The sequence below is a fragment of the Micropterus salmoides genome, unplaced genomic scaffold (genome assembly GCF_014851395.1).
Source record: "Micropterus salmoides isolate LMB-PRFRI ecotype aquatic unplaced genomic scaffold, ASM1485139v1 Ms_hic_scaffold_1952, whole genome shotgun sequence".
Taxonomy (NCBI): Eukaryota; Metazoa; Chordata; class Actinopteri; order Centrarchiformes; family Centrarchidae; genus Micropterus; species Micropterus salmoides.
The window spans coordinates 13,360-38,305 of NW_024041098.1; the positions used below are offsets into that span (position 1 = coordinate 13,360).

General features: G+C 42.8%; 3 protein-coding genes across 4 annotated transcripts; 1 reads left to right on the top strand and 2 right to left on the bottom strand.

Moving 5' to 3' along the window:
- Positions 1-2,346: 2,346 nt before the first annotated feature.
- On the bottom strand, positions 2,347-14,293 carry LOC119911192 (coronin-7-like). Its single transcript, XM_038729999.1, has 8 exons — positions 14,096-14,293; positions 11,737-11,833; positions 11,059-11,139; positions 10,506-10,576; positions 9,416-9,602; positions 8,286-8,362; positions 4,336-4,386; positions 2,347-2,391 (listed from the first exon to the last, which is right to left on the bottom strand). Exons 1-8 carry the CDS (start codon positions 14,153-14,155, stop codon positions 2,362-2,364), a joined length of 654 nt encoding a protein of 217 aa, XP_038585927.1. The 5' UTR covers positions 14,156-14,293; the 3' UTR covers positions 2,347-2,361.
- A 297-nt stretch (positions 14,294-14,590) lies between these two features.
- LOC119911191 (dnaJ homolog subfamily A member 3, mitochondrial-like) lies at positions 14,591-19,388 on the top strand. Of its 2 annotated transcripts, XM_038729997.1 has the most exons (12): positions 14,591-14,849; positions 15,376-15,512; positions 15,605-15,688; positions 15,815-16,021; positions 16,181-16,333; positions 16,410-16,557; positions 17,161-17,225; positions 17,456-17,584; positions 17,659-17,774; positions 17,957-18,054; positions 18,189-18,324; positions 18,636-19,388. In XM_038729997.1, the coding sequence occupies exons 1-11, from the start codon at positions 14,606-14,608 to the stop codon at positions 18,308-18,310; spliced, it is 1,503 nt and encodes a 500-aa protein (XP_038585925.1). In that variant the 5' UTR covers positions 14,591-14,605; the 3' UTR covers positions 18,311-18,324; positions 18,636-19,388. The 2 variants fall into 2 exon arrangements, with proteins under 2 accessions (XP_038585925.1, XP_038585926.1); XM_038729998.1 differs by lacking the exon at positions 18,189-18,324.
- A 1,078-nt stretch (positions 19,389-20,466) lies between these two features.
- On the bottom strand, positions 20,467-24,940 carry LOC119911190 (heme oxygenase 2-like). The gene is made up of 4 exons (XM_038729996.1): positions 24,841-24,940; positions 24,195-24,686; positions 23,282-23,405; positions 20,467-23,164 (listed from the first exon to the last, which is right to left on the bottom strand). Exons 1-4 carry the CDS (start codon positions 24,937-24,939, stop codon positions 23,037-23,039), a joined length of 843 nt encoding a protein of 280 aa, XP_038585924.1. The 5' UTR covers position 24,940; the 3' UTR covers positions 20,467-23,036.
- Between the last annotated feature and the right edge of the window lie 6 nt (positions 24,941-24,946).

Sequence of the window (24,946 nt, forward strand, 5' to 3'; positions counted from 1 at the left end):
CGGAGGCCTAGCTACATAAAGATGTGAAAGAAACTCATCTGAAAACAAGGAGGCCAGTATAGGGATGGCAGGGAGGGCAGAACCCAGAACAGCCAGCTTTAACGTTATATATAATGTTTATCTTTGGTGACTGATGATTCACCACTTTGCTATCCTTACAGTGCGTGTGATTTAGGTTTTGACTTGACTTGATATACTTGTGCTTTTGTTTCTACTCCTTTTCACTTTTTCATGAAGCTTGCACGTAAGTGGCCCATCAGATGCCCATCAGCTGGTGGTTGATTTAATATTTAAAAACTATTTGTAAGTCTTCGCCAAGAGATGTGTCTGAAGATATATAAAACACATTAGCGCAAATGTTTGTTATAGTGCCCTTTTACTGTACACACTGGAGGGTGGGGGGGGGTGAGGTCAAGGAAAACAGAAAAATAGACAACAAAACAAAATTCAATTTTGAAATTCAGTCTGCTCTTCAGCAGTGGGACAGGGAGAGAAAGGACGCCACATGTACAGACACGCACTATACCCATGTGTGCCAACTACCTAAATACAACCGTCTGTATGCTTGTGCACGTCCATACACACTTGCACTGATTACAGATGCAGTATATGCTGCTGCTCCTGTCCAAGACCTTAATTACCCTGCACAGTCTTATTTCCCATAAATACAGCGAGGGCAGGGCAGTAATTACGGCCTATATTTACTCCACCTGGCTAGGGGAGAACCCAGTTTCCTGCTGGCCACAGTGATGAGCCAGCCCCTCTCAACATGGATGCCATGGGTGGAACAAGGACAACAGTGGGCACATGTGAGCTGTGGCCCAGCTCAGGGGCTGGATCCTTTAGAAGCATAGGGGGCATATAGGTACACCTCCTTCCCAAATAAGATGGACTAGACTCACAGAGATGAACTGTGCATTCAGGTGTACCAACTCAGCTTGTAAAGTAAAACACTTTTAAGTTTATCAGCAGGCAGCTCTTCCATAACAGCCAATAAAGTGTAAATAATGGTGGCGTGGCACCAATTTCCTGTTTACAGTGCACATTTTGATCCTTTCTTTCTTCATATGATGAAGAACTGGCAAAGAGTGTACAAACTTTTATTTATCTGGTCTTGCTAAAGGCAATGGATAACCACTTACATAATAGCAAATATGTAATATGCAGGGGTGAGGAAAAATGGTATTTCCAGACTTTTTGGTTGACAAGCCACAACAAACAAACAAACAAACAAACAACTAATTGGTATACCCTGGATTTTGGGATACAATGGATGATGGCTGCAAATGATTCACCGGTTGGGTCCTCCATCTCTGGAAAAAAAGAGGGCTGCTGTCTTCCTTTTGGAGGAGACATTAAATTATAATTTGAAGTTCACCGGGGATTGGGCTGATACAAATGAATTGTGCCATTCTCTTGGGTACACTATTGGCCGTACAGGAAAAGCATGGCAAAAAACAAACAAATAAATAGCGTACATTACATGTCAAAGTGCATCAGTGCCTTTTGTCTCTGATCTGGTTGGTTTCAATGCACACATCCCTCTTTGTTTGTGTATTACAGGGAAATACAAACTCTTGCCTATTACGTCCAAAAAAGTAAGAAATTTATTATGCTTCACTGCAGCTTTCGTGAGATATCCTTACCCAGAAATCTTTCAGAGAGGAGTTGTGGCTTCTCTTGATGAGGACAACTGACTAGCTCTCATGTAAGACGCCAAACAGACCTCCCAGTGAGGTTACAGATTCAAATAGCTTGGACACTTCCCTGCCCATCTCCTTTTACTTTGCGGCCAGACTGGCTTTTCCCTGCCATCACATCACATATACAACAACAAACTGATCGAAATGCAAACTGGAAAAAGTGGCAATGCTTCACTGTGCCCTCGCTTTAGGCACAAACAAATCATTCTGTGAAATCTCCTTGTAACCACTGATACAATGTGAAGTGTTGAGTTTTTTGTGCAGAAATTAGAGCTTCACACTTCTTCTTTGCATCCCAATTGCTGGCCTCATCGTGTTTCAGTGTGTTTAGGATTCATCACCCGCACGCTTTAAACCCTCCTTCAGCAGATGGGGTGTTAATAGGAGTGGCGGTGGCTCTCCCATTCTCAAGAGAGAGAGTCACACATCTGAAAGCTGTCAGGGTCAGACTCTGCCCACTCTGCTTTCAGAGGACTTTCAGATAGATAGGCAGAAAGAACAAGAAAGCAAGAGAACGCAAAACCAAATAGGGAAGAGCAACTCTCCAATGACTTTGATCTGGGTCCTAACTCTTCTTTGGTTTGAGGTGGTTGAAGCCATGTGCAGAGGAGGACAGAATGCTGACTCAGGCCTCTTCACTCCTTGGTCCTCCTCCTCTTCATGGCAGTGAGATGAATCCAGGATTCATCTTGATTAATGAGAGAGTGGGAAAGAAAGAGAGAACACAGAGAAACTAGTAGACTTGGCTCAACAGTCTCTCTGTGTCTTGGTGGCCCAGCGGTCTAAAGCAACCTTTTTTACACCGCAGACCATATGATTTCATCACGGCCCCCATACCAGTTTACCAGTGTTCAGAAGTAGCAATACAACAATGTAAAAATACTGTTACAAGTAAAAGTCCTGCATTAAAAATAGTGTTCAAGTAAAAAGTGCACATATTCTAACAACATTGAACGTTAAGTATGTAAGTAAATACTTACAGGTAAAGTACAAATATCTCAATATGGTACAGTAAAGGTCAAAAATTGGTTTGAAGCGCAGACCAAAAAGCTAAAACTTAAAACATATTGCTGGGTTCCGATCTGCCTTAAGACCTTTGAGTCTTTTTCTCCCTCCCATACGGTCTGTTGCTACTTGACACCGCCAACTATCTAATGAAGTCAAAAATGCCATTGACTTGACTGGAATGTCCCAGCAGCACATCCCCGCCACCAGTAACCACTGGACTCTTACTGGAGACGCTGAGACAGACAGACAGACTCTACCCAACACTGATTCAATCTAAACTAATGAGACCCTTCAGCTGCACCAAGTGATTTACATCAATTTTCAGTGCAATTATATTTGAATTACTTGAATTTGTTTAACAGAGTTTGCGGAGTGGCCAAGGACCTGGAATAGTATTTATTCGGGCAATCCAGAGTGCTGCTGAAAAGCTGATGCCCGCAGTGCATGTCTGGTGACAGAGAGAGAGAAAGACCCCTTGCAATGGCAAAACTTCAAACAGGCTGGTGAAAAGAAGTGCGTTAAAGGGACTTCAACACCGACACACCTGATGTAAACATCCAAGTTCAAACACTGGAGGGGAGCCAGCGGACTCAGCTCATGTTACAAATTCAAACACAGACACGCATGCACCATACTCGCACCCTGCGTTGTGAAGGCAGACAGTTGCAAGCGTGCCACAAAGAAAATAATCCATGTGTACTTTTTTTACTTGCTCTCTCACTCCCCATCAGAGTCAATGACATCACATACCTCTGAAACAGTAGGCCTTTCACGAAGGTGTCAAAACACATACAACACACGGGGGAGCACATACGCGTGCAATCTTATGCAGAGACAAAGACCCATTAGTGCACAAATATGCAGTCATCTCCCTGCTGACTGCCATACAGGGTGATGTGCCTTCAGGTATTTTTGTAGTCTCGCATTTAATCTGCTTCGGCATGTAGTGTAGTGTCACAGGATTACTCATATTTACAAATGAAAGAGCCCGTGGCCTGAGGCAGACCGAGCATCTCAGAAATTAAAAAACGCCCTGGGAGGTCAGCCACTTAAAAGTGTCAGAATATGCCCTACATTGACCGGCCTCTCGCAACCCTCGCAGCACCCTCTCAACATCTTCATCTTCCCTCAAATACACAATATGCTCTACCACTCCACTTCCTCATTGGTTGTGACTTAGTCCTATTGGCTGAGAGATTTCCAATAATTTAGGGAAGGAGTGGTGTGAGTGGAGAGGGTCATGGTCGTACTAGTTTAGTGCGGGATGGGTACCCGTGGGAAGAGGACTGTAGCTTGTTTAGCACATCCATAAATCAATAGTAGATGAATCACTGAGAGTGGCCAGTGGTGAGCTCACTGGGTTACTGTCAACATGTTTATCACTAGATGTAGTGCGGAGTAAAGAAAACATTTATAGTAAATGGCAGAGGAGTGACAGGCGCCAGAGCTATTTTTACCCATATCTAACTTCCCATTGTTTGCCTTAAATAGAGCAACATAAAGTTCTGTGTGTACTAAATAAAAGGGTTTTCTAAGCTGGATAGCTGCATTTGATTTCCGTGTTTTCAAAGAGCAGTTGTCAGGTGTTTTGGCAGTGTGTTGAGGGCTTTATTAGGGGACTTACCTGAACAGGTGTCAGCTGGGCTCTGGGGTCGAACACCCGCAGCATCTTGTCCTAGACGACGGGGGGAAAAAAAGGACAAACTTTACTTTTCTATATGGCTATTAGTTGACACCTTGGTTTCATTCTCAGTGCAAAACTACACTCAGTTGCCAGTTCAATGGGTACACCTAGATAAAACCAATGCAGTTATGCAATAAATCCTACCTTCATGAAGGTTATAATGTTCAGACTTTGTTGCTCATTTAAGGATGTAGTTTGTATAATGTGATACAGTTCAACCGCAGCACAGAGAGGACTTTCTGTTATTTATCCTACTCTCACTGATATAATTTAAGTGGAAAAAATAATAGTAACAACTATCAGTATAATTTCAGCCTGTGTTTAACCGTGAATTTTGTATAATTATGACGTGCAAGGGAGGTCAAAGACCATGTGCTAGGTCAAGACTTAAAGTTCTCACAAAGAAAGGGCGGAGGAATTAAATATTCTATTTTCATAGAAACTATGAACTGAAATACAAACGCTACATATTAAAACCATTAATAATGAGTCCCTCCACCTCAGCATAATTCAAATAAAGAATAACAAGCTCTCTGAAGTTTCCTTAATTTATCAGTGCGATCTGACTGATTCATCGTCCGCAAATGCAATCCAGTGACCTCTCCACAGCCTCATGTGCCTCGACACCGGCCAGCCCAAACACACATGAGGCATCAATCACAGCAGCCCATCAGAGAGGCTCCTGAGTGATTGAGAGGAAATGGGGCCTAATGGGAGCAGGCTGTGACTGGGACATCTGCGTCTGCAGCCGTGTCACTCAATACCGGTGTGAGACTGTGATCACAGCAGACATACAGGGCTGATAGCAGGTAATAAGTATAAGGACTTAGACTAAACCATGCACACATATACATGTCAAAGGGAATCAGGAGACTGACAATAACACAGTCAAGCACACACACAGGGGCACCATGCAACATTCAGCCGCAGACAACATACAGCATCTCCACTGCTGAAGCAAACGATCAGCGTGAACTTAAAGCTTCTCTTCATCCTGCTCTCCTCAGAAATCCAAGAGGGGATTTATTTGCTGTTTATTAGCTTGAACAGCAAACGAGGGTGGGGTCCCTAATCTGACCTTTCCCTATGTGCCTCTCTCTCTCTATGTGTGTGTGTTTGTCTAGCCCACCCACGAATATGATGCCCCAAGGCCACATCTTCAGGCCTCTGTGACATGGGCCTACGCCAAAGGCTCAGGGAGAAGTGCCTGAACAACAACAACCCCCCCCCCCCCCCCTCCTCACCTTACAGAAGCTGTACTAAGCTGATTTTGGCATTCTTACTTATAAGATGATTAAAACCAATATTCAATTATCAAAACAGTTGCCGGTCTACTCGATTAATGTACAATCCTATTCAAGCTGCTTAATATTTTACCAGCAACAGAGTTCCCTGTCCTCGCAAACGCACCTTAGAATAACCACATATCTCCTGTACATTTAGACAAAAATATATTTGACAAATTAACTTCACTCACTGCCATATCAACCTACGTGCTGTTGTGCAAACAACAACATGAGGGAGGAAACTATCTGGCAGTGCAAACACATAGATGAGGGGCTACTCACAACCACACACACTCAGACAAGCAAATACACTCTCTTAAGCCTATGAGAATAACCCATATAAACGCACATACACCACCTCAACTCATAAATGCACAGATGGAGGGCCAGGAGAGCTGTGTGTGTGTGTATATTTGTGTGTGTGTGTAAATTTGTGTGCGTGTATGTGCTGAGACAGCAGCTGTTTAATCAAAGTGGCGGACCCTCACTCTCAAGCTGCTGCTAATGACTTTTCACTGTGAGTCTACAGCACACAACTTTCACATTACAAACACACATGGGCGCTGAGAATCTTCAACCAGAGGTGCGCTCTCGCTTTCTCTTCACCAGTCAACAAACACACTGCGCTGCCAGCCTCTCGTTCCCAGTCTCCCACGGTTACAGGTGTCACAGCCTGTTGTGACTGGCAGTCTGACGCTGCACAACCCCCTTCATCCAGCTCATTCTTTTCACCACTGGAAATACGGTGTCGAGCTCAGTTATAATGCGAATGCAAAAAATTCAAGGTGGACTGCTGACCATAAATCCAGTGACACCTCATTTCAAAGCAGCATACCACCCTGTCCCGTCCATCAGTTGGATAAACACAGGCTTTGCCCTCCCTCTCTGCTCGTGCTACCTGTGGACTTGCCTCCCCTAAAATGAATGGCACCTTTCTCCCTCCAAGTGTGTCATAAATATACATCTCTCTAGGTCCAAACGAGGCCTGTCATGATTTCTGCTCTTTATGGTGGTGTTCTCCCCTTCATCTCACCCCCTCAGCCCTGTGCCCCAATGTTTACCCTACGGGAGGGACAGGGGGGATTGAACCCACATGTTGGCAGGCCCTATTTGCTTTAATAAGTTGGATTGGAGAGATGGAAAGGGGCCTTTCAGGTTAAATGACACCAGAGCCCAACAGGGCAAGAACCTCAGAGCCCCCCCCCCCCCGACTCTGATCTTGACTCACATCCCCACCCCACCCCCGCTCCCTTTCTTTTTAGGTGCCATGTTATTTTCTTAGGCTACATTGGTAGGGGTGGTAGCTCTGGTGAGGTTGATTATTCTGTCAAAGCAAATGTCACGATTGGGATGTAGCCTGTGATGGGCTGGAGTAATTTGTTACTTGTCAGAGCAAAGGCAAACAACAGAGATTGGACTGACAGTCATACCTTTTAAGTAGACGCATATGGTAGATTTTTGTGTCAAAGTTTATTCTGTCTCAAGCACAATTAAACCTACCATGCATTGTCTTAAGTATAAACCAAGGGCCTCTGCCTCATTTTCACATCAATCAGTATGTGTGTTAGGTGCAAATAGATAGAGAAATTCACTGTGGAGCCCCTCCACCTCTAGCTCTTCCTATAACTCAAATTTATTTATGAAACAATCTACGTCAACTCATAAATTCCCCTTCTCATAAACCCATACCACCTCCCTCCTTCCTCCTCCTAAACAAAATATTAACAACCTAATGGAAAGCCCTTGAAGCTGTGCGATTATTTCCTGATGATACTGATGAGAACAGGGCCATATGGATGCATAAACACCCAGGGAGACTTTCTTCTTAGCTTTTCCCTGTACCCCACATAACTACTGTACATGTCAAAAAGAGTGAAGGTCAGCAGTTCGCACTTAGACTTAAAGTCACACCAGAAGACAGGAGGGTTCAAAGCATACAGGGGTGTGTGCTTGGGGATACAGAAGTTTCAGGGCTCCGGTGGGGTCAAGACAAAAAAAAAGCCCCCATAGATTTATCCTTCACACACACACACACACACACACACACACACACACACACACACACACACACAGGCTTGTGCCCTTGTTAGTGCCATAATTAACAAATTAATACAGTTTCCATTCCCGACCAGGAAAATCTCCACAGGGTCACAGCAGTGGCCAAGGTTTCTTTCTTTGTCATCACTATTACTGTGTTAAATAAAACTGGCAATTATCTTTTACGTCATAGAGCATTCCAAGTTTATTCTTTTTCCCCCTCTAAAGAACTGCTCACTAATTCATTAATCCAGTGTGAGGTGTGATCCCCACCCCTTTTTATGAGCATTACCCCATTGACATTTTTATTAAAGAAACCCCATGCAAACAGATAAGGAGCAGCAGTGTCCAATGTGAGGCAAAATGCACTGAATGTGACCCACTGGCTGCACCTAGTGGTCACACAGTGCAACTACAGCAATCAAACCTGGGTCCATAATAATAACAGAAATAAGATAGTTAAGGGAACTAGAATTGTCACTTTTTCATGCTTTAAAGTTAAAAGTGAAGCCATGCAGGTCATCACTGCAATAAATATGTGTGTGGTGCATTGCAAGTTGTCATCACCTTGCAGGAGGAAGCCAGCAAGGAACCGTCCTGTTTCCAGCTCAGACTCTGCAGCTGGTCACTGTGCTGCTCCAGAACTGCAGAAACATACATCATCATCATTTAGAGAAGGGAGATAAGGAAAGGACTAGAGACACAATGTTCATGTCAGACAGGGACAAATAAAGAAAACAAAAGGTTTAGGGGGGGGGGGGGAGGAAATGTGATGCTACACGTTGTGAACACAGAATGACCGCACAAAACAATGAACACAATACAAGAGGAAAAATGCAGGGTAAGAGATGACGCCATAAATCAAGCACACAAAATTCAGAAACACATAAGAATACAAAGTACAGATGATCTACACCAGACGATGGATCATGTGTCCACACAGTTAGGCTTATGAGAGAATTTATGAGTATGACACGTTTTAGGCTGCAGTGCCATAAGTGAGCACAGCATAGCTTGTGTGAATTGGGGTTCAGCATGACACCAAACTGGAGGGGGGGGTGGGGTCCACTTGTTAAGACATTTACACACAAAGTGATTTGACATGAACTTGAAGCCCGAACACACACTCATTCAAGTGAGTGAGTGAGTGAGTGAGTGTGTGTGTGTGGGGGGGGAAGTTGAATCAGCAGTGAGCAGCAGCAGCAACAGCCAGGCCAGCTGTCATGGGATGGGGAGGGATGGGGGTGAAGTGCTTCTGTGTGGGTGGGTGTGTGGAGTGGGTGGCAGGGGTGAAACCAGAGGATAGTGACTACATCCTGAGGCCAGTCTGGGCAGACTGGGACCAGGACTGCAAACCAAAACATTACCTCTGCTGCTCCGGCACATAGACAGAGCCACAGGGCTGTAAAACGTAGGCAGTGTCAGTCAGACAGTCCCCAAAGAAAAAAGGGAAACCAACCACTTCACTCCACTCTGTATATATATATATATATATATATATGTTGTACATAGAAACAGAACAGGCCACAACAAAAAGACTAACTGACAGAGACTGAAATGCTAAATGCAGTAGAGTGCATGATGTACGACAAAGACTTTGACAAAATACATTTTGGTTGTGGTGTGTGTGTTAATATAAACTGTGCACACAGACATGGGTGTGTACACACGCTGCTCATGTCGGCAGCTGTTGCTACCTGCTAGTGGTGCATCCTGGCGGCTGGTGTCCCAAATCAGGGGGGACGAGGTGGTGCCGAGCGCCAGCAAGCTGGAAGAGGTGGGGTGGAAAAGCACCAGCTCCAGCCGGCCCTGACCCGGACGCAGGGTTAGCTCGGGACTGCTGGGCTGCTGCAGCTCTGGATCACACAAACGCCACAGCTTCACCTGCACACACAAAGAGAGGGAGATGTCGAAATAGTACGTGGCAGGGTCGCTTACACTTTCCCACACCTTACAATTCAAAACCAGCAGAAACCTCTTCTCCATCCACTTCACCTTCCACTTTGATGGAAAAAGTCTACAAACCTCAGTGAAGTTCTGCTCCTTTGAACATTAAGTCAGTAGTTATGGTCTGTCTGCGCCAACAGCTGCATTTTTTTTGTTTGAAGCCACACCAGACAAGACAGGCTTGTATGACTAACCCAGCTGACAACTGTAGTCAGTTCTGCTCAATTGCGGACATCTCGATGTAGATGCAGCACTGCATAATTCAGGGTTTGGGTTCAGCTTTGGATTTCTGGTTAATGCTGACATATGAGTGCAGACAAAATGAAACTGTGTTATAATGAGTTCATTATAAGTCAGTAAAAATACATTCCCTCAGTTATATTTCACTCTAATTTACTTGTTCAGCACAACCCAGTTGGCAAAACAATATGCCCTGCTGGCAAAAGATAAGAGGAATGAAAGTGCGCTGCAAATCCCGGGCACTGCAGACCCCTCCAGTGTGTGTGCGTGTGGCAAAAGTTGTGTTTACACAGGCCCCTGAGGTAAACCTAGCTGCTGAGTCTGAAGATGCAAGCCCACACGCAGCAAATTCCGGTAAGCTAGGGTACCTGTGGCTGAGGATAATGTGCTGAGAGGAGGGAGTCTTCAAAAGGTTTAAATAACAAAGAACCAAGCAGGTTCATTTCACATTCAAAGCCCGGGCCAGGAACAACAAAGCCTGAGAGGACGGGAAATGGACTTATGTGCAAGTATACGCCAACAAGATAAAAACAAGATCAATGCAAAGAAAGAGAAAAAGAACAAATGAAGGATGGAGGAGGAGGAAATCAAACAGCTCACCATTTCATCTCCGGAGCATGTTGCCAGGAGACTTTCATCAAAAGGAGAAAAGTCCATATCAGTCATCAGATCTGACAAAGAGGAGGGAAAACAAGAGGAAAATAAAAATTAGATCAGGGTTACAGTTTCATCTGCGATGGACTGGCGACCTGTCCAGGGTGTACCCTGCCTTCGCCCAATGTCAGCTGGGATTGGCTCCAGCCCCCCGCGACCCTGTACGCAGGATAAGCAGTTGACAATGGATGGTTACAGTTTCATTTAATTTCAGAGCAAAGGCATTGACATTGACATTTCTCATGTGATTAGTTTTTTTTTAAGCAGACCAGAGAGTCCTTAGGGGTTGAAGTGGTGGCAGTTATGCAGAGGGAGAGAAGAGGATTGAAATTCAACCTTTATTTTATCTCGAGGAATCATTGAGGACATGCCCTCATTTACAGTGGTGTCGAGAGTAAAGTTAAAACAGAATAAAGGTCAAGAACAACAACAACAACAACAACAACAACAACAACAACAGAACACAGACGTGCTGACAAAAAGGATAAAGAAAAACTACCAGAATGGCAGGAGATCTGAGTGACTGTCCATTGGCCATCTGAACCTGGTTTGACTGAGGACAGGCCCAGCATTCCTCCACCTGCAGACACATACACAGAAAACACACACTTTAAAAAGACTGCTTCCTTTTTTTCCCCTCATATGACCTGAAAATCCATTATTTCCACCCAGCTCATTGTGATTTTTTGGGGTCACAACTGGGCACTGTAAGTGAATGTTTCTTCTAAACAGTAAAGCTCCAGTGAACAAAAATGTGGCCCAAGATCTCGCAATATCTAAAGCGTGACTATATTTCTCGTCCAGGTGAAACGCTGTCTCACAATATAATTTAAAATTATTATTATTATATAATTAAAATTTAAAATATAAAGTATTTGTATGAGAGTGAAATTAGCACAGAAGATGCCCACGGCACTTTTAAATTGTTTGCGGGCAGCATTTTGGGTACCCGGTGGAAAAAATATACAGCGACAGAGTGACAGACAAAACACGAACGATGTGTAAGCAACATTTCAAAATGCACCTGCACTGTGATGCATTATGTGATTTTCAGTCAAATAAAAGACTTGATTCATTCGTCTCCACACTCTGATTACATGGGCTGAAAATGTACATAGTGGATCTTTCTGTCTACATGAAGTAAACATTACTGTTGAACACACTTTTATAGCCTTACCAGCCTGCTCGGTATTGAAGGCCACCAGCTTGGCGCTCGCTTTGATGTGGTTCCCCTGGGAGGAGAAAGAACCACCTCGGACATTGTTGATCCATTCCTGGATTTAAAGACATGGAGAGCACGAGTAAGGGATTATACTGAATGAAAATAGGGTATAAAAATGCACACAGATAACTGGGGTTAGCAAACATAACAGGGAGGAAAAGAAATGTAATTCAGGCCCAAGTGTTTCATCGGATTACAGTGTAGTGTAGAACCTGACATGTCAGTTTCTAAAAACATTGTTTATCTGTTTCATAATATTAAGGAGCGCACATGACCAAGTTGATGTCACAGCTAGAACAAAATAAAGTGAACATGGAGACAAACAGGAAGGATCTAGCTGAGAGCACGCACACATAACTGCCTCTGAATGAGCAAACCATTGAGGAAGTGGAAAGGCTCCCTGCGTTGCACAGTAGAGAACTCTTAAAACCTCTTTCATAACATTAACGAGGCAAGAGCAGCAAGAGGACAGAGCGTCCACACACAACACAATCCAACAGTTAGCCTACTGCTGCGCTGCTCCTCGGAAAAAGAGGCCAGCCATGACAGACTTTAGGCCTACAGAGGGCTGAAACTGCTCTGCTGAGGAAATGTGCAACACCCTGTTTATGCATCCATGCATTTCAAAGCACCCTTCAAAAGCATGCCTCTGTCTTAACATTATATATTATATTATATATATTACAGATTATATATTCTGCATATGTGTCAAAAGACAAGTAGACATGATGCAAATGTGTTACTGCTGTGACATAAGCTCACACCCATGCTGTGTGTTTAAGTTGGAAATAACAGCACCCAATAAATAATAATCCTCAACTTGATTTCTTCTGATTTAGCCACATATAAGGTTGTGCTTATTATTATTATTATTAAGATTATTAGTCATGACTTGCATAGGAGGTGGAGGTAATCCATTTAGCATTTTACTGTGAGTGTACCTTGTATCATTACATGTAACGAATAAACTTGATTGATAGATTGTATTACTTTCTCCTGAAATCTCAGTAGGACTTCAAACAGATTCGACTCTTTCAATCAGTCAAAATAATATTAAGGACGCTTCTTATATTATTAGAATGCTCGTCTTCCCTCAGTAAATCCACTTGGATCAGCATGTCCAAAATCTGATAGCTGTTTTTCTGCATTTTTCTCAGGATGAAAGAGTTAGACTCAACACCTTTTGCTGGCAATCCATCCACAGGCCTATGATTAGAAAGAGCCTTGGCAACAAAAACTGCATTCAGGGGACTATGGGACACCTCAGTGGGAGCCAAGTAAGAGCTGACTAAATTGATTCCCAGACTATTCCTGTGACTGCTCTCTCAAAGCATGAAGGAAAATCAAGCTGCTCTGGATAATCTGAGGAGAAAGCTCTAACTCGTTTTTTATTTCTTGTCTCTTTAAATCCCCATGAGCCGGCCTTTCCTCTCACTTTCTGCTCCTTGCCCCATTTTCTCTCTTGTACAATGTTTGACATGAAAGCTCCTGTCACATGTCTTCAGCACTGGAATAGATACACACATATTCATTGGGCTTTCTGTGTCAAGGGGGCTACTTTAACGTTCACAGCATTTAAGCACCACCTGCTGTCTCAGATCCTGGGCAGAGATTGGAGAGACACCAAGACCATCCACTGTCTCTCTACATGCCAGGCATTTTACTGCCTTTGTAAAAACAAGGTTGGGGATTATATAATCCACCTAGGTAAGGAGCTGCAGGCGCTGCGATTTGAAACAAATGGGTCAAAAGGACGCTAAAAAATGGCAGGTTTACATGTTAGTATGCAAGACACTCCAGTGTCGTCCAGACACGTCGCCTCTTGCAGCCCGCAGGTCAACTATCACTAAGGGAGGCATCATGAAAGTAATGCCACTTATCGCATTTGCCTTTCAAATTTTAATCTTCCACATTGTAAATCTGTGCAGGTCAAACATATCTCCAAGTTTGCAGTAAAAACAAATTGTGCAACGCCACATAATTATCGAAAACAATAATCAATGAGAAACTCAGTCAGCTATAATATAATAGCATGATGATGGGCGTCAATACAACATCCGATGTGGGCTAGCAGCTCTATGCAACCACATGGCTAGTGTTCACCAGCAGCCCATAGTTCGTGTAAATACTAGTGTGTGAATCCAGATTTTCGTGTAGTTCTCTCAGAACTATGCAGCCCTCCAGATGCAGGAAGTTCAACATCACTTGCACAGGCAGGCGTTCCCCAAAACACCGTTCAAGTAGCACCGCTAATAACCAATGCTAATGTTAGCTAGGTAAACTGGCACTACCCAGACGCTCGTGAGCTACTCACATCTTTCTTGGCAATTTTCGGAGTGGTGTTTTTGAATTTGGACGTCTTAAAGCGATTCATGCTGCCCTCTCAAATTGACTTTCGTGCCTTCCGGGTGTCTCTGTCGAGCTGGTTGGTACTCGGCAAAGAGGACTCCTGCTACAGCTGACAGTTCAGGGTGGCCGCGCAGTGTCTGCTCGCTTTGCACCACAGCGCTGCGCAATTGGGCGGCGTTTACTTTTTACAAACACTACAGAACACCCTGCTGTCAAGCGCTACCCCGGGTCTTAAAACAGGTGCATCCTTTTGTACTTGACACTTGTGGCACTCGTTTTCACAACGAAACTAAAATAATGTTTTAATACTTTTAGTCAGTCTTAATTGTTATCTGTTGGAGCCCCTTGCTTAGAGTTAAAACGAGAATCAATGAGATTTAAGTTAACTTTTGCAACTCGTTTTTCTTGAGAGAGCACCATCTTGATTCAGCCAGAACGTCTTTGCGCCCTCAGTGACGCCCACTCCGCCTTGGACATGCGCAGTGACGCCGGAGCAGCGCTAGATGAAGGAATGATGGCGTCCTCGGCTGCCCGCTGCTCCTCACGCTGGATTACAGTCATCGTGTCCTCTGGACATCGCAGGGCCGCCGGCGCAGTTGTGTGCGTTGGCCATGGCGGGGTCCGAAGTATATCTACACTGGGAGCAGAAACATTGTGGCGGGGAGGGAACCTGATGTGTGGCGGAGCAGGGAAAGCGTTGACATTGAGAGGGCTGTCAGGTGAGAGGGGTAACGTTGTATTAGCCATATGGTATTGGCCTAGGCTAGGCTAGGCTAGGCTTGTTGTCGTTTCTGCTTTACTCGTGACGCCGGGTAAGACAACTTGATAACAGCTCAAACTACAAAGGTATTAAAGAGAAGATGAGCTTGTAACACAACCGCATATATGCACGTAGACATAGTGAATTATGTGATGCAATCAGTTTAGCTTAACTTAGCTAACTTTGGTTTGCAGGCATCAAGTCGAATTTGCAAGGGATGAGGCCAGTGTTACATCATATTGTGCGACCCACCAGATTCTGTTCGCCCTATACCTTAACCTGAACTTATCGATAGACCTCACCATAACCAAACCACAAGGGGAACTCGCCAAGACTGGATTTCAGAACTTGTTGTTCTGTCAACAATCTTTGTTGTCGGCAGAGCCACTTGCATATTGTTTACAGCTTATACTGCAAGGGAATCCTGTCCTTTGCCTTACTGTTCTAAATGGTATTTACTTATTACCCCGTTTTGGCACTTCTAGGTATCAAATCTCCCCATGCTGTCTCCACACTGTCCTTTCACACAAGTGCCCCTGTTAGCAGTAAGCAGGACTTCTACCAGGTCCTTGGTATACCTCGCACAGCAACCCAGAAAGAGATCAAGAAAGCTTACTACCAGGTCAGCTTTGCCCTGAAATACATTCACAGCTCATATTGGCTCTCAGATAATCAATCATCACAGTAGCTGACGGTGTGTTTGCTGTCCCTTAGATGGCCAAAAAGTATCACCCTGACACCAACAAAGATGACCCACAAGCCAAGGAAAAATTTGCTCAGCTGGCTGAAGCTTATGAGGTTTGGTCTCAGTCAAGCTTTCACTTGACTCATCTACTGTATAGTTTCCCTTATGTGTTCTACAAATAGTCATCTCCTCCACCACTACACATGGACCTCTTAAACTTTGCTCCATGTTTCTCTCAGGTCCTGAGTGATGAAGTAAAGAGGAAGCAGTACGATACCTATGGCTCAACAGGCTTTGACGCTGGTCAGGCCGGTGGAGGGCAGCAGTACTGGACTGGACAGACCAGCCACGTGGACCCAGAAGAGCTCTTCCGCAAGATCTTTGGGGAATTCTCTGGAGGCCGTGGCTTTGGAGACTTCAATGCCATATTTGATCAGCCACAGGAGGTTAGTGGGATACTGTGATGTAAAACAGGAGTGAAATTAAAGCCAAGGATCGCCTTTTGATTTTGCTTTTGGGATCTTACCTGCTTCTCATTTGGTCATTTTTATTGGTGTATGTTCAGAGTGATGCATCTCCAGCACCCTTTCTTCTCCCCAACACAGTACATCATGGAGCTGACGTTCACTCAGGCTGCAAAGGGAGTCAACAAAGAGATATCTGTTAACATAGAAGCAGCCTGCGAACGCTGTGATGGTAAAGGCCATGAGCCAGGCACCAAAGTTCAGCACTGCCACTTCTGCAACGGCTCCGGCATGGTAAGAGCTCTGACTCAGCTTTTCTTTAAAGAGTATTTGCGTTTTATTCCTAACGCACATATTGTCCTCCATGTAGGAGACAGTGAACACGGGCCCGTTTGTGATGCGCTCCACGTGTCGTCGCTGTGGCGGCAAAGGCACGGTCATCTCCACCCCCTGTCACTCCTGCCGTGGGGCGGGGCAGACCAAGCAGAGGAAGGCTGTGATGGTTCCTGTGCCTGCAGGTCAGTCTCACTTAACTGTCTATTGTACTGTTTACGTACTGTAAATACCTAAAGGAAATGTTTTTTAATCACTATTAATGAGCATGAATGACATGAAGTCCCTTCAATGGCTTTAAAGTACAACTATACTGCTGATCATAATTCATACTTTTGTATGAGAAAGCTGTTGTATTTTTTTTCTGGCACCATCTAATTCTAAATCTACAATCTTAAAAATGAGTTTCATAACCTTACATATTAACGTGCAACAGTGAAAATATTCCCCACATAATAGAGACATGTTAGGAAAAAAAAATCAAGTTTGATCATTGGCTGTAGTTAAATCTGTGGGTTTTGTTAATCGTAATGGTCATAAGGAAAGCAAAAGTATGATGGTTCATATCCTTAAAATAATAGTCCACACAAAGTCTCTTGAGGATGAAATCAGGGTGACCACGTGTCTGCCCAACTTTCGCGCCCAAAGGGGGGTGAAGATTGATTTTTACACTTTACGTGCTGCTTGATGGTTCCGTCTTCTCAAATGTGAAAATTTGCTGCTTTTCCTTGTCTTAGAGTTAAAAACTGCACATCTCTAATGTAGATCGTGTTTGTATTTGCTTTAAGGAGTGGAGGATGGTCAGACAGTCAGAATGCCAGTTGGTAAGAAGGAGATCTTCATCACGTTTAGGGTGAGTATCTTCAGCAACTCCTCAGCCATTAGCACTGATCTCTCACAACAAATCCTGAGCCAGAAAATAAACAAGCTCTTCATGAAGTGCATGTCCACCTCACAGCCGCTATAACGGGATTGTCTTGTATAATGTAGTGGTGTGGGCAAGTGAGAGACATTGAGCTTGTCTGAGCTGGTTGACTTTGATTGTTGTGATTGATTGTGTTTACGCTCTGGCTTGGCGTCCAGGTCCAAAAAAGTCCCCTGTTCAGGAGGGACGGTGCAGACATCCACTCTGACCTTTTTATCTCTGTGGCCCAAGCTCTCCTGGGCGGCACGGCCAGGACACAGGGCCTTTATGAAACACTAAACTTATCCGTAAGTAGACGGCTACTAAATTCTCAGGTTTCTCCTGACAGTGTGATACATGACTTGATTTTCCTCGTCTTCAGATCCCTGCAGGCATCCAGACAGACCAGAGGATTCATCTGGCAGGGAAGGGAATCGCTCGTGTCAGTGGCTATGGCTATGGAGACCATTATGTCCATGTCAAAATAAAAATACCCAAGTAAGACTCCACAGACAACGTGCCTTGTTCATCTTTTTTGCTGCATTCATACCAGATAGTGCCATAAGAGGGCCTTGTGATGGAGTACTATGACTTGTTGTAGTCTAGAATAAAAGGGATAAAAAAAATTTAAAAAACAGTTCCCTATCACAAGGATCATAAGATGTTGTTTTCCTGCGCAGGACACTGACAGACAGACAAAAAGCTCTGCTAATGAGCTTTGCTGAGGATGAGACAGACGTTGAGGGGACGGTGAACGGTGTCACTGCCACCACCACAGGTAAGAGGACAATCTCAGTGACTGACGACCTCTGACCCTGCTGTTTTGCTTGATCTACTGAAATGGAGGGGGTTAGGAAAGGAAGTTGTGCTTGGTTGTTAAGCCTTGTTGATGCAGTGTTAATCTCTGTCCAGATGGGGGCAGCAGTGGTAAGCGGTCTGAGGCAGGGCAAAGCAGGCATGGCAAGAAGGAAGGAGAGTTGAAACAAGAGGGGGGCTTCTTCTCCAAATTAAAGAAATTGTTTAGTTCTTCTTGACAGCCACAAACCAGGTAGGACTAGAATTTATTCGTTTCTCTCACTCCACTTTTTCTGTTCTGTTCTTCACAAATGGATGTGATGCATTATGCAACAATTACCTTGTCATTATCTGGTTTGTGGCTGTCATATAAACACTAATGCATGCACCCCTGCATTCAGCTGGATGTCCAGCCAGCCTGAGATGTCCTAAATGTCTGGTCTGCATCTTTTATATGCCGTTTTGTTTTTTAAAATTGGACTGCTTTGGCAGCAAAATGTTTTTAAAAGTTAAATTTACCAAGAATCCATTTTACAACCTTTTTCCTTTTCCTCCTTCTCAAAGGTAAAAGGTCATCCTGGAACTGACAAGCTTCATCAGTAGGGCAGAGGGGTGGACGGCGTAAAGTAAGAACAGCCATATTCTAAAGGAGCAGGTGCTTCAGGAGTATTGGATGAGGTCCACAGAGGTTCTGGAACGCATCAGTACGGACCTACCTACCCAGTCCTGCAGTGAATAAGGCAGAGGATTACCTGCTCTATAACTCTGCCAAAGTGAATCCACACACAAGAGGGTGTTCAGGCGCACAAATCACCTCTCTGTCAAATGTCCATTGAGGCCATTTGGGCAGCAAAGACTTTAACATTTATTGCAACAGTCGGTCCATGTTGGTTTTCAGTTTATCATCAGTAAGAACAACATGATACTAAAAGAATCCATGCGCACAGAAATCAATTATTGTATTGACAGATACAACAGATAAGTTTTTTGGGGTGGGGTACGTGAAGCTCCTATCCTTTTAGTTCTGTATGCTTTGGCTGTGTTTTCATGAATACTTATGTCTGCAGTAGTCTCCTGTCTCAGATTAAGGAACTGTGGTTAGATAAAGTTGACTCGGGCTTTCCTTGTCTGTGAACACTGATGACCGGACTGTCCCTCTTTTGACCCTTTTTAAAAACGAGAGTAAATTCACTTGAGTTCTGCACCTTCATTGCATTTGTACATACAGTAGACAATTGTGGATCATAAAGTTGCATCAATGTGTGACATAGAAGAGATGTACTGTACGTATATAATAAAGCTATGGTCTGGGAAAAACTTTGGTTTTATAAATATCAGAATGCTTTGACTGTGTCTAGTCAATAATATATTTTACATAATGTTCACCCTCTTTTATTTATAATATAATGCAACCCAAAACACCACCTAACAAACACCACGTAGGATTATTTTTGAATACATTTCACTGTTCAGGTGTACCTAATAATCCGACTACTTATTTTTAAAATTTAAATAAATCTATTAGCATTATTTTCAAAGCAATGTTCTGTGGGCATTATTCTACATTAACCTTTCAGCTAATGATTGCTGTAAGTGACAGATACATACACTAATGTACAATTACCATAGGTTGTTCATAGAAGAACAATTACTATAATTATAATTAATATGTCATGCTATTGTCCCTGTGAGGCTGTACCATGGGACTGAATTTACAGACGTGCTGTCAGCCCAATACTAACTCTACTAGCTTTACAGCAACAATGCTAATGCTTAGCTAGCAAGTACAATCTTAATCTCAAATTAGCGTTAGCGTTTTAACATTTGCTAATTAGGACAAACGCAAAGCAGAGGCTGATGGGAATTTTATCAGCTTGCAATTATTTGGTCATAAACCAAAGTATTAAAACTAACTGACATTTTTACCTGATGATAGTGCTAGATGAAAGGTTACAAAAGTTAATAATCATTTATCCCAAGAGGAACATTAATGCCTGTACCAAATGTCATGGCAGTCCATCCAGTATTTGTTGAGAGATGTCACTCACAAAATCACAAATGTAAACCTCATGGTGACACTAGAGGAAAAGTCATGGGATCAACAAAATCATTAGGATTCTTCCTTTGGGGGAGTACAAAAATACACACTTTCATGTACTTGACATGTTTCTAGTCTGGACTAAAGTGGTGGAGCGGCCAAATGACTGACCAGCATAGCTAGTAAAAATGCCATAAATGATAGACATCATTTGGCGATGTAGAGCTTTATGGATGAATCTATGTTTGAACCAACTTCAGTTCTCCCTCGGCTAGAGGCTCTTTGCCAACAAACTAATAAAGTGCGCATTAAAGATAATCATCTTGTTTAGATTTTTTTTGTCATTAAAAACACCAGTCCAAACGAATCACCTTTATTTCAGCATAAGCAGGAAAACAGAATTAATGTCATTATAGACAGCACAACATCCTGCTGGACTTTTACTCTCATACAATGAGAGGATTTTAGCCAGTCGCTAATAAAGCTTTGTCCTGTTAGATAACACACAAAGGGATTATAAGCAGAATTAATGAAAACACAAGAGAATTCAAAATCAACATGAATTAGTCATGTATCCCACTCACTTTAAGGTTTAACCGATGACCAAAACTACCTGAACTCCTGAGTTTCAAGTAAGTCCCTTCAATATGCCCCAAAAATCCTGTAGCATTTTGACACATCACACTGGCATAAAAAAAATTAAATAACACCTGGACATTGAACCACAAGATAATTTTAGGGCATAGGGTCCATGTATTAGGCCTCCATATCCAATGTATTGTATTGCAATCTGACTGCAACATGAACCTGAGACACTCAAATACAAAATGTATCACTAAGGTTGGCATGGTCTGCGATCAAACAGCCACACTACAGCTGTTGTCCTGAATGAGGTTTCTTAATGAAGGAATAATGTACATCCATATGTGTGTGTGTGAAATTACAAACAGCACAGGAACCTGCCAGAAATGTTATCTGACCGACAAACAAAGCAAAGGGGAGAAAACAGCTTGGAAAGATAAAGCAAAGTAATGACATGTATTTACTGTGTCAGGATAAATATTAAACTTAAATCACAAGAAAACATACAGTATACACAGCACAAAATAATGCTCTTTCTCTAAGTTGAAAAAAACTTTAACAGTGCTACAGTATGAACAACATTTGAATAATGATTACACAGTTTTAGTGATGATGCATACAGTTTTATCCATAACAAATGGATATATAAACAAGAGCTGAGCTGCTGAATGACCTACCTAGAAGTACCTAACCTGAAGTAGTTCATACTGAAGAATTTAGACATACCATTAGTATTATAAAAAGACAATTTCCTTTTAAAACAGCTGTAATCACCTCTGTCAACACCTTTGTCCTAATATAGGCTCCTATGGCAGGTCAAACTGATACACCAATGAGTCACTCCTCTTGGATAGTTAAGCTATGCATTTAAATCGACAGCAGGCAGTTTTTTAGAAACACAAGACGCACTATTCTGAAACAGACAAATAGTACGTTTGAACATGCATCAGTAGAGATTCAAACATCTGGTATATTCACTAGTATCTGAAAGATGTTTATTAATCATACACTTCAAAGTCAAAGTGTAGGTGTGCTATATTTTGAAGGAGAAAAAAGCTTTTCCATCACCTGTCGCACAGAACATGTGTACAAACATTTGGAGGCCATGTTTGAAATGTGGTGATGGATTTAAAGTATAACAGTATATGGAGGGGTGGGGGGGTGGGGGATTCTATACAGCATAGTATTGCGATATTTTACGTGGCAATATTGTATCGATACACGGACCCCAAGTATCGATCTTTTATTATATAAATTGTCGTGAGAATTTTACTTTTTGGTACTATAATAAAAATCAATTGCTTTTTCAGTCCACTAGAAAAACGGGACAATACGAAGTTGGAAAAAAAGGTAATAAATTGCAAAATATCACAATATGTTTAAAATCGCAAAAATGTTGTATCGTGACATAAGTGATAATATCGAATCATGGGGCCTCTGGTGATTCCCACCCCTAACATTTTCTAAGTTTACATTTACAACCACTGTTTCAATGTTGCATTAACTCATTCATTACTTCCTGTGCCTGGTCAAATTAAGGTCTTTAAATACTGAAACACCAAGGCCTCATTAAAAATCAATGCAGCAGTCTGCCCAGCAAAAACCTACTGTGTTATTATACTCATGCATAACATGCACATAGTGTGTTTCAGCATATTTTTACTAAGCTCACCATGAGATAATACTGATAATCTCTTCATCACTCTTAATTAAAGCTAGTGTAGACAACGTTGGAGTATTTGATGTATTAATGCTATTGGGATGTAAAAAAACTAAAATGTTTCTGAAATAAATTGCCTACTCCAGCTTTAATGTACCACTGCATAGTTAATGCATGTGCAGGATCTAAAAGTCACCATGCGCCGTCAATATGGCGGTTTCATTTCAAACGTTCACAATTAATTAGCTGTTCACGATGTGCTTCCATGACAAAAGCAGAAACCAGCTACACAAGGACTTGAAATACTACCACACACACACACACATTCGGAGGACACAGGCTGGAGGGATAGTCCACAGGAGGTAGAGAAAACAAAGTGACAGGAGAACTGTAACAATGTGTATATTGACGTATGGATGGATAGATAGATGAATGGATGGGTTTGACATCCTAATGGTCCTATAGATCATTTCATTGGAATTCTATCGATAAAAAACAGATCCAAGTTTATTTCCTGTCAGCTCTTAGCGAACATGTAACATTAAATAAACTTTGACCCATTTACAATATGTATGAAACTATGAAATGGTCTACAGTTTGAGGGACTTCTCTTGTCTCCTTACTGTCCTTCCTTCTGTTTAAACCCTCTCTCTCACAGCAGCAGAGTGACAGGGTGACCGCTGGATCACATTAGATACCAAGCAGCCAATCCAGCCAGAGCAGCAAACCAAGTAGCAAACAGGACCTGTCCTGTTGGGTGTCGAAGTACAGCCATGGCAAGCTGACAGAAGTATGCTGTTCCACCAGACGCCGCTGTGACCCAGAAGGAGCAGAAAACAAACTTAAACAAGATCCCCACGATAGCTTTATAAAAGCTTTATCATAGGTTTAATGCTATTTATTTATTGCGCCAGAAGTATAAAAGCATACCCATTTTGGCAGCATAGTAGGGACACTTGCTGATATCTCCACCCATTGCTCCATGGACGGGCATGCCAGCATCTAAAACATCCTCCTGGATGGTTTTACCAATTTCTTCCAACTCCTCAAACACCTGCAAGCACAAATATTGTATGAAAGGTTATCGAGCTTGTTGCATGACTCCGTATTCCAGAAATTGTTCATGGATAAAACAACCAGACAGAATTATCATCATTAATCACACTGATGAAAAGAACACCAAAACAACTGTCAGAAAACAGTCCTGATAAATAAAACATGCCCAAAATACAATAGATATTAAAGGGATAGTTACCATGGTATAGAGGGTATAGCAATATGTTATACAGTAGACAAAATTCTATTGTGTGACAATATCACTCACCCAAGCATCCTTCCACAACTGACACAGCCTAACACAGTATTAGTTGTGCTTTATAATTTTCTATTATTCATTCACTAACATAACTGCTTATCAATTGTTGTTGTAATATAGATCCAAGCTCAACAATATTGTAATTGCAACTTAATTCACAAAACAATTGCCTCAAGAAAACTCGACTAGCCTTGCACACTATCTAAAGAGTCCTTGTGAATCTTATGTGACGTTGAGGGAAAATGTACAAACTCGCATTTCAAATGTCACTTTTATTAATAATCCTCTAATGTTATCCTAATATAATTAGGATAACATTAGAGGATGACGGTGCCTTCAGTAATCTAATACTGTCTTAAAAAGTCAGTAAATGATCAACACAGCCACAAGGAGCACATCTCTACTGTAAGAAAATCCTCCATAAACCACTTCACCATCACCAGCAGGGAACAGATGTTCGATTTGTGTTTCCATAGCTTTCGTTTCTTCTGTCTCTCCAAGCTCCGTTGCTTCTCCCTGGCCTCTTACCTCCATGTTGAACTGGAAGGCCTTGACAGCTTCGTCTACCAGCCTCTTCTTTGTTTCCACGTCCAGTTCCAGCTCGTTCATCCGACTACGGTACAGCTGCTTGAATGCTTTGGCACTATGGATGGCATCAAACTGGTAGAACTCCAGGCCTTCCCCTGTGGGCGGCAGCTTCATGGCTCTCTGCGCCACCTTCTTCAGCACCTGTCCCCCGGACAGGTCCCCCATGTAGCGCGTGTAAGCATGGGCCACCAGCAGGACTGGGTCTGCCTGCCCTACTTGATGAATACGGTCCACATAGCGTTGGGTGGCTTGGGAGCAGCTGACCTGGCTCTGCCAGTCAGGTCCATAAAAGTACTCAAGGTCACGAGCCAGGGCCTCGTGGCGGTGCAGCTCTACAGGAAAATATAGTGGGGCAAAGTGGGGGTGGTCTTTGTTCCTTTCAATCTCCTCCTCCATGGCTGTATAAGTATAGTAGAGTGCCACGGCACCAAGCTGGGGAAGCAAGAAAGAAAAATAATTTTGCTTGTCTCCTTTTTCCAGTTTTCTTTTGACAATTTATTGAATGTTTTTACTCATTTGTGTGAACTATGTGTTTAATAAAAGTCTACTCTATCATTTTAAATTTTAAACTTTTCTTCAGACTGACCTTGAAGAGCTCTTTCCGGATGCGTCCCCTGAGGAAATCTTTCACAAACTGAGTGTTCTCAGCCTTTTCATGCACCTCCTTGGTCCCTGCTGATAGCATCTCAGAC

Coding starts and splice junctions, on each gene's coding strand:
- LOC119911192 (XM_038729999.1), bottom strand. CDS start 14,155: ATGAATCGCTTTAAGACGTCCAAATTCAAAAACACCACTCCGAAAATT. Junction 11,140..11,736: donor CTTCAATACCGAGCAGGCTG/GTAAGGCTATAA, acceptor ATGTGTCTGCAG/GTGGAGGAATGCTGGGCCTG. Junction 4,387..8,285: donor TGCTGGCTTCCTCCTGCAAG/GTGATGACAACT, acceptor CCCGTCGTCTAG/GACAAGATGCTGCGGGTGTT.
- LOC119911191 (XM_038729997.1), top strand. CDS start 14,606: ATGCGCAGTGACGCCGGAGCAGCGCTAGATGAAGGAATGATGGCGTCC. Junction 15,513..15,604: donor TCAAGAAAGCTTACTACCAG/GTCAGCTTTGCC, acceptor GCTGTCCCTTAG/ATGGCCAAAAAGTATCACCC. Junction 15,689..15,814: donor AGCTGGCTGAAGCTTATGAG/GTTTGGTCTCAG, acceptor TGTTTCTCTCAG/GTCCTGAGTGATGAAGTAAA.
- LOC119911190 (XM_038729996.1), bottom strand. CDS start 24,939: ATGCTATCAGCAGGGACCAAGGAGGTGCATGAAAAGGCTGAGAACACT. Junction 23,406..24,194: donor CCTTCCAGTTCAACATGGAG/GTAAGAGGCCAG, acceptor TTGTGCTTGCAG/GTGTTTGAGGAGTTGGAAGA. Junction 23,165..23,281: donor CTACTATGCTGCCAAAATGG/GTATGCTTTTAT, acceptor TCTGGGTCACAG/CGGCGTCTGGTGGAACAGCA.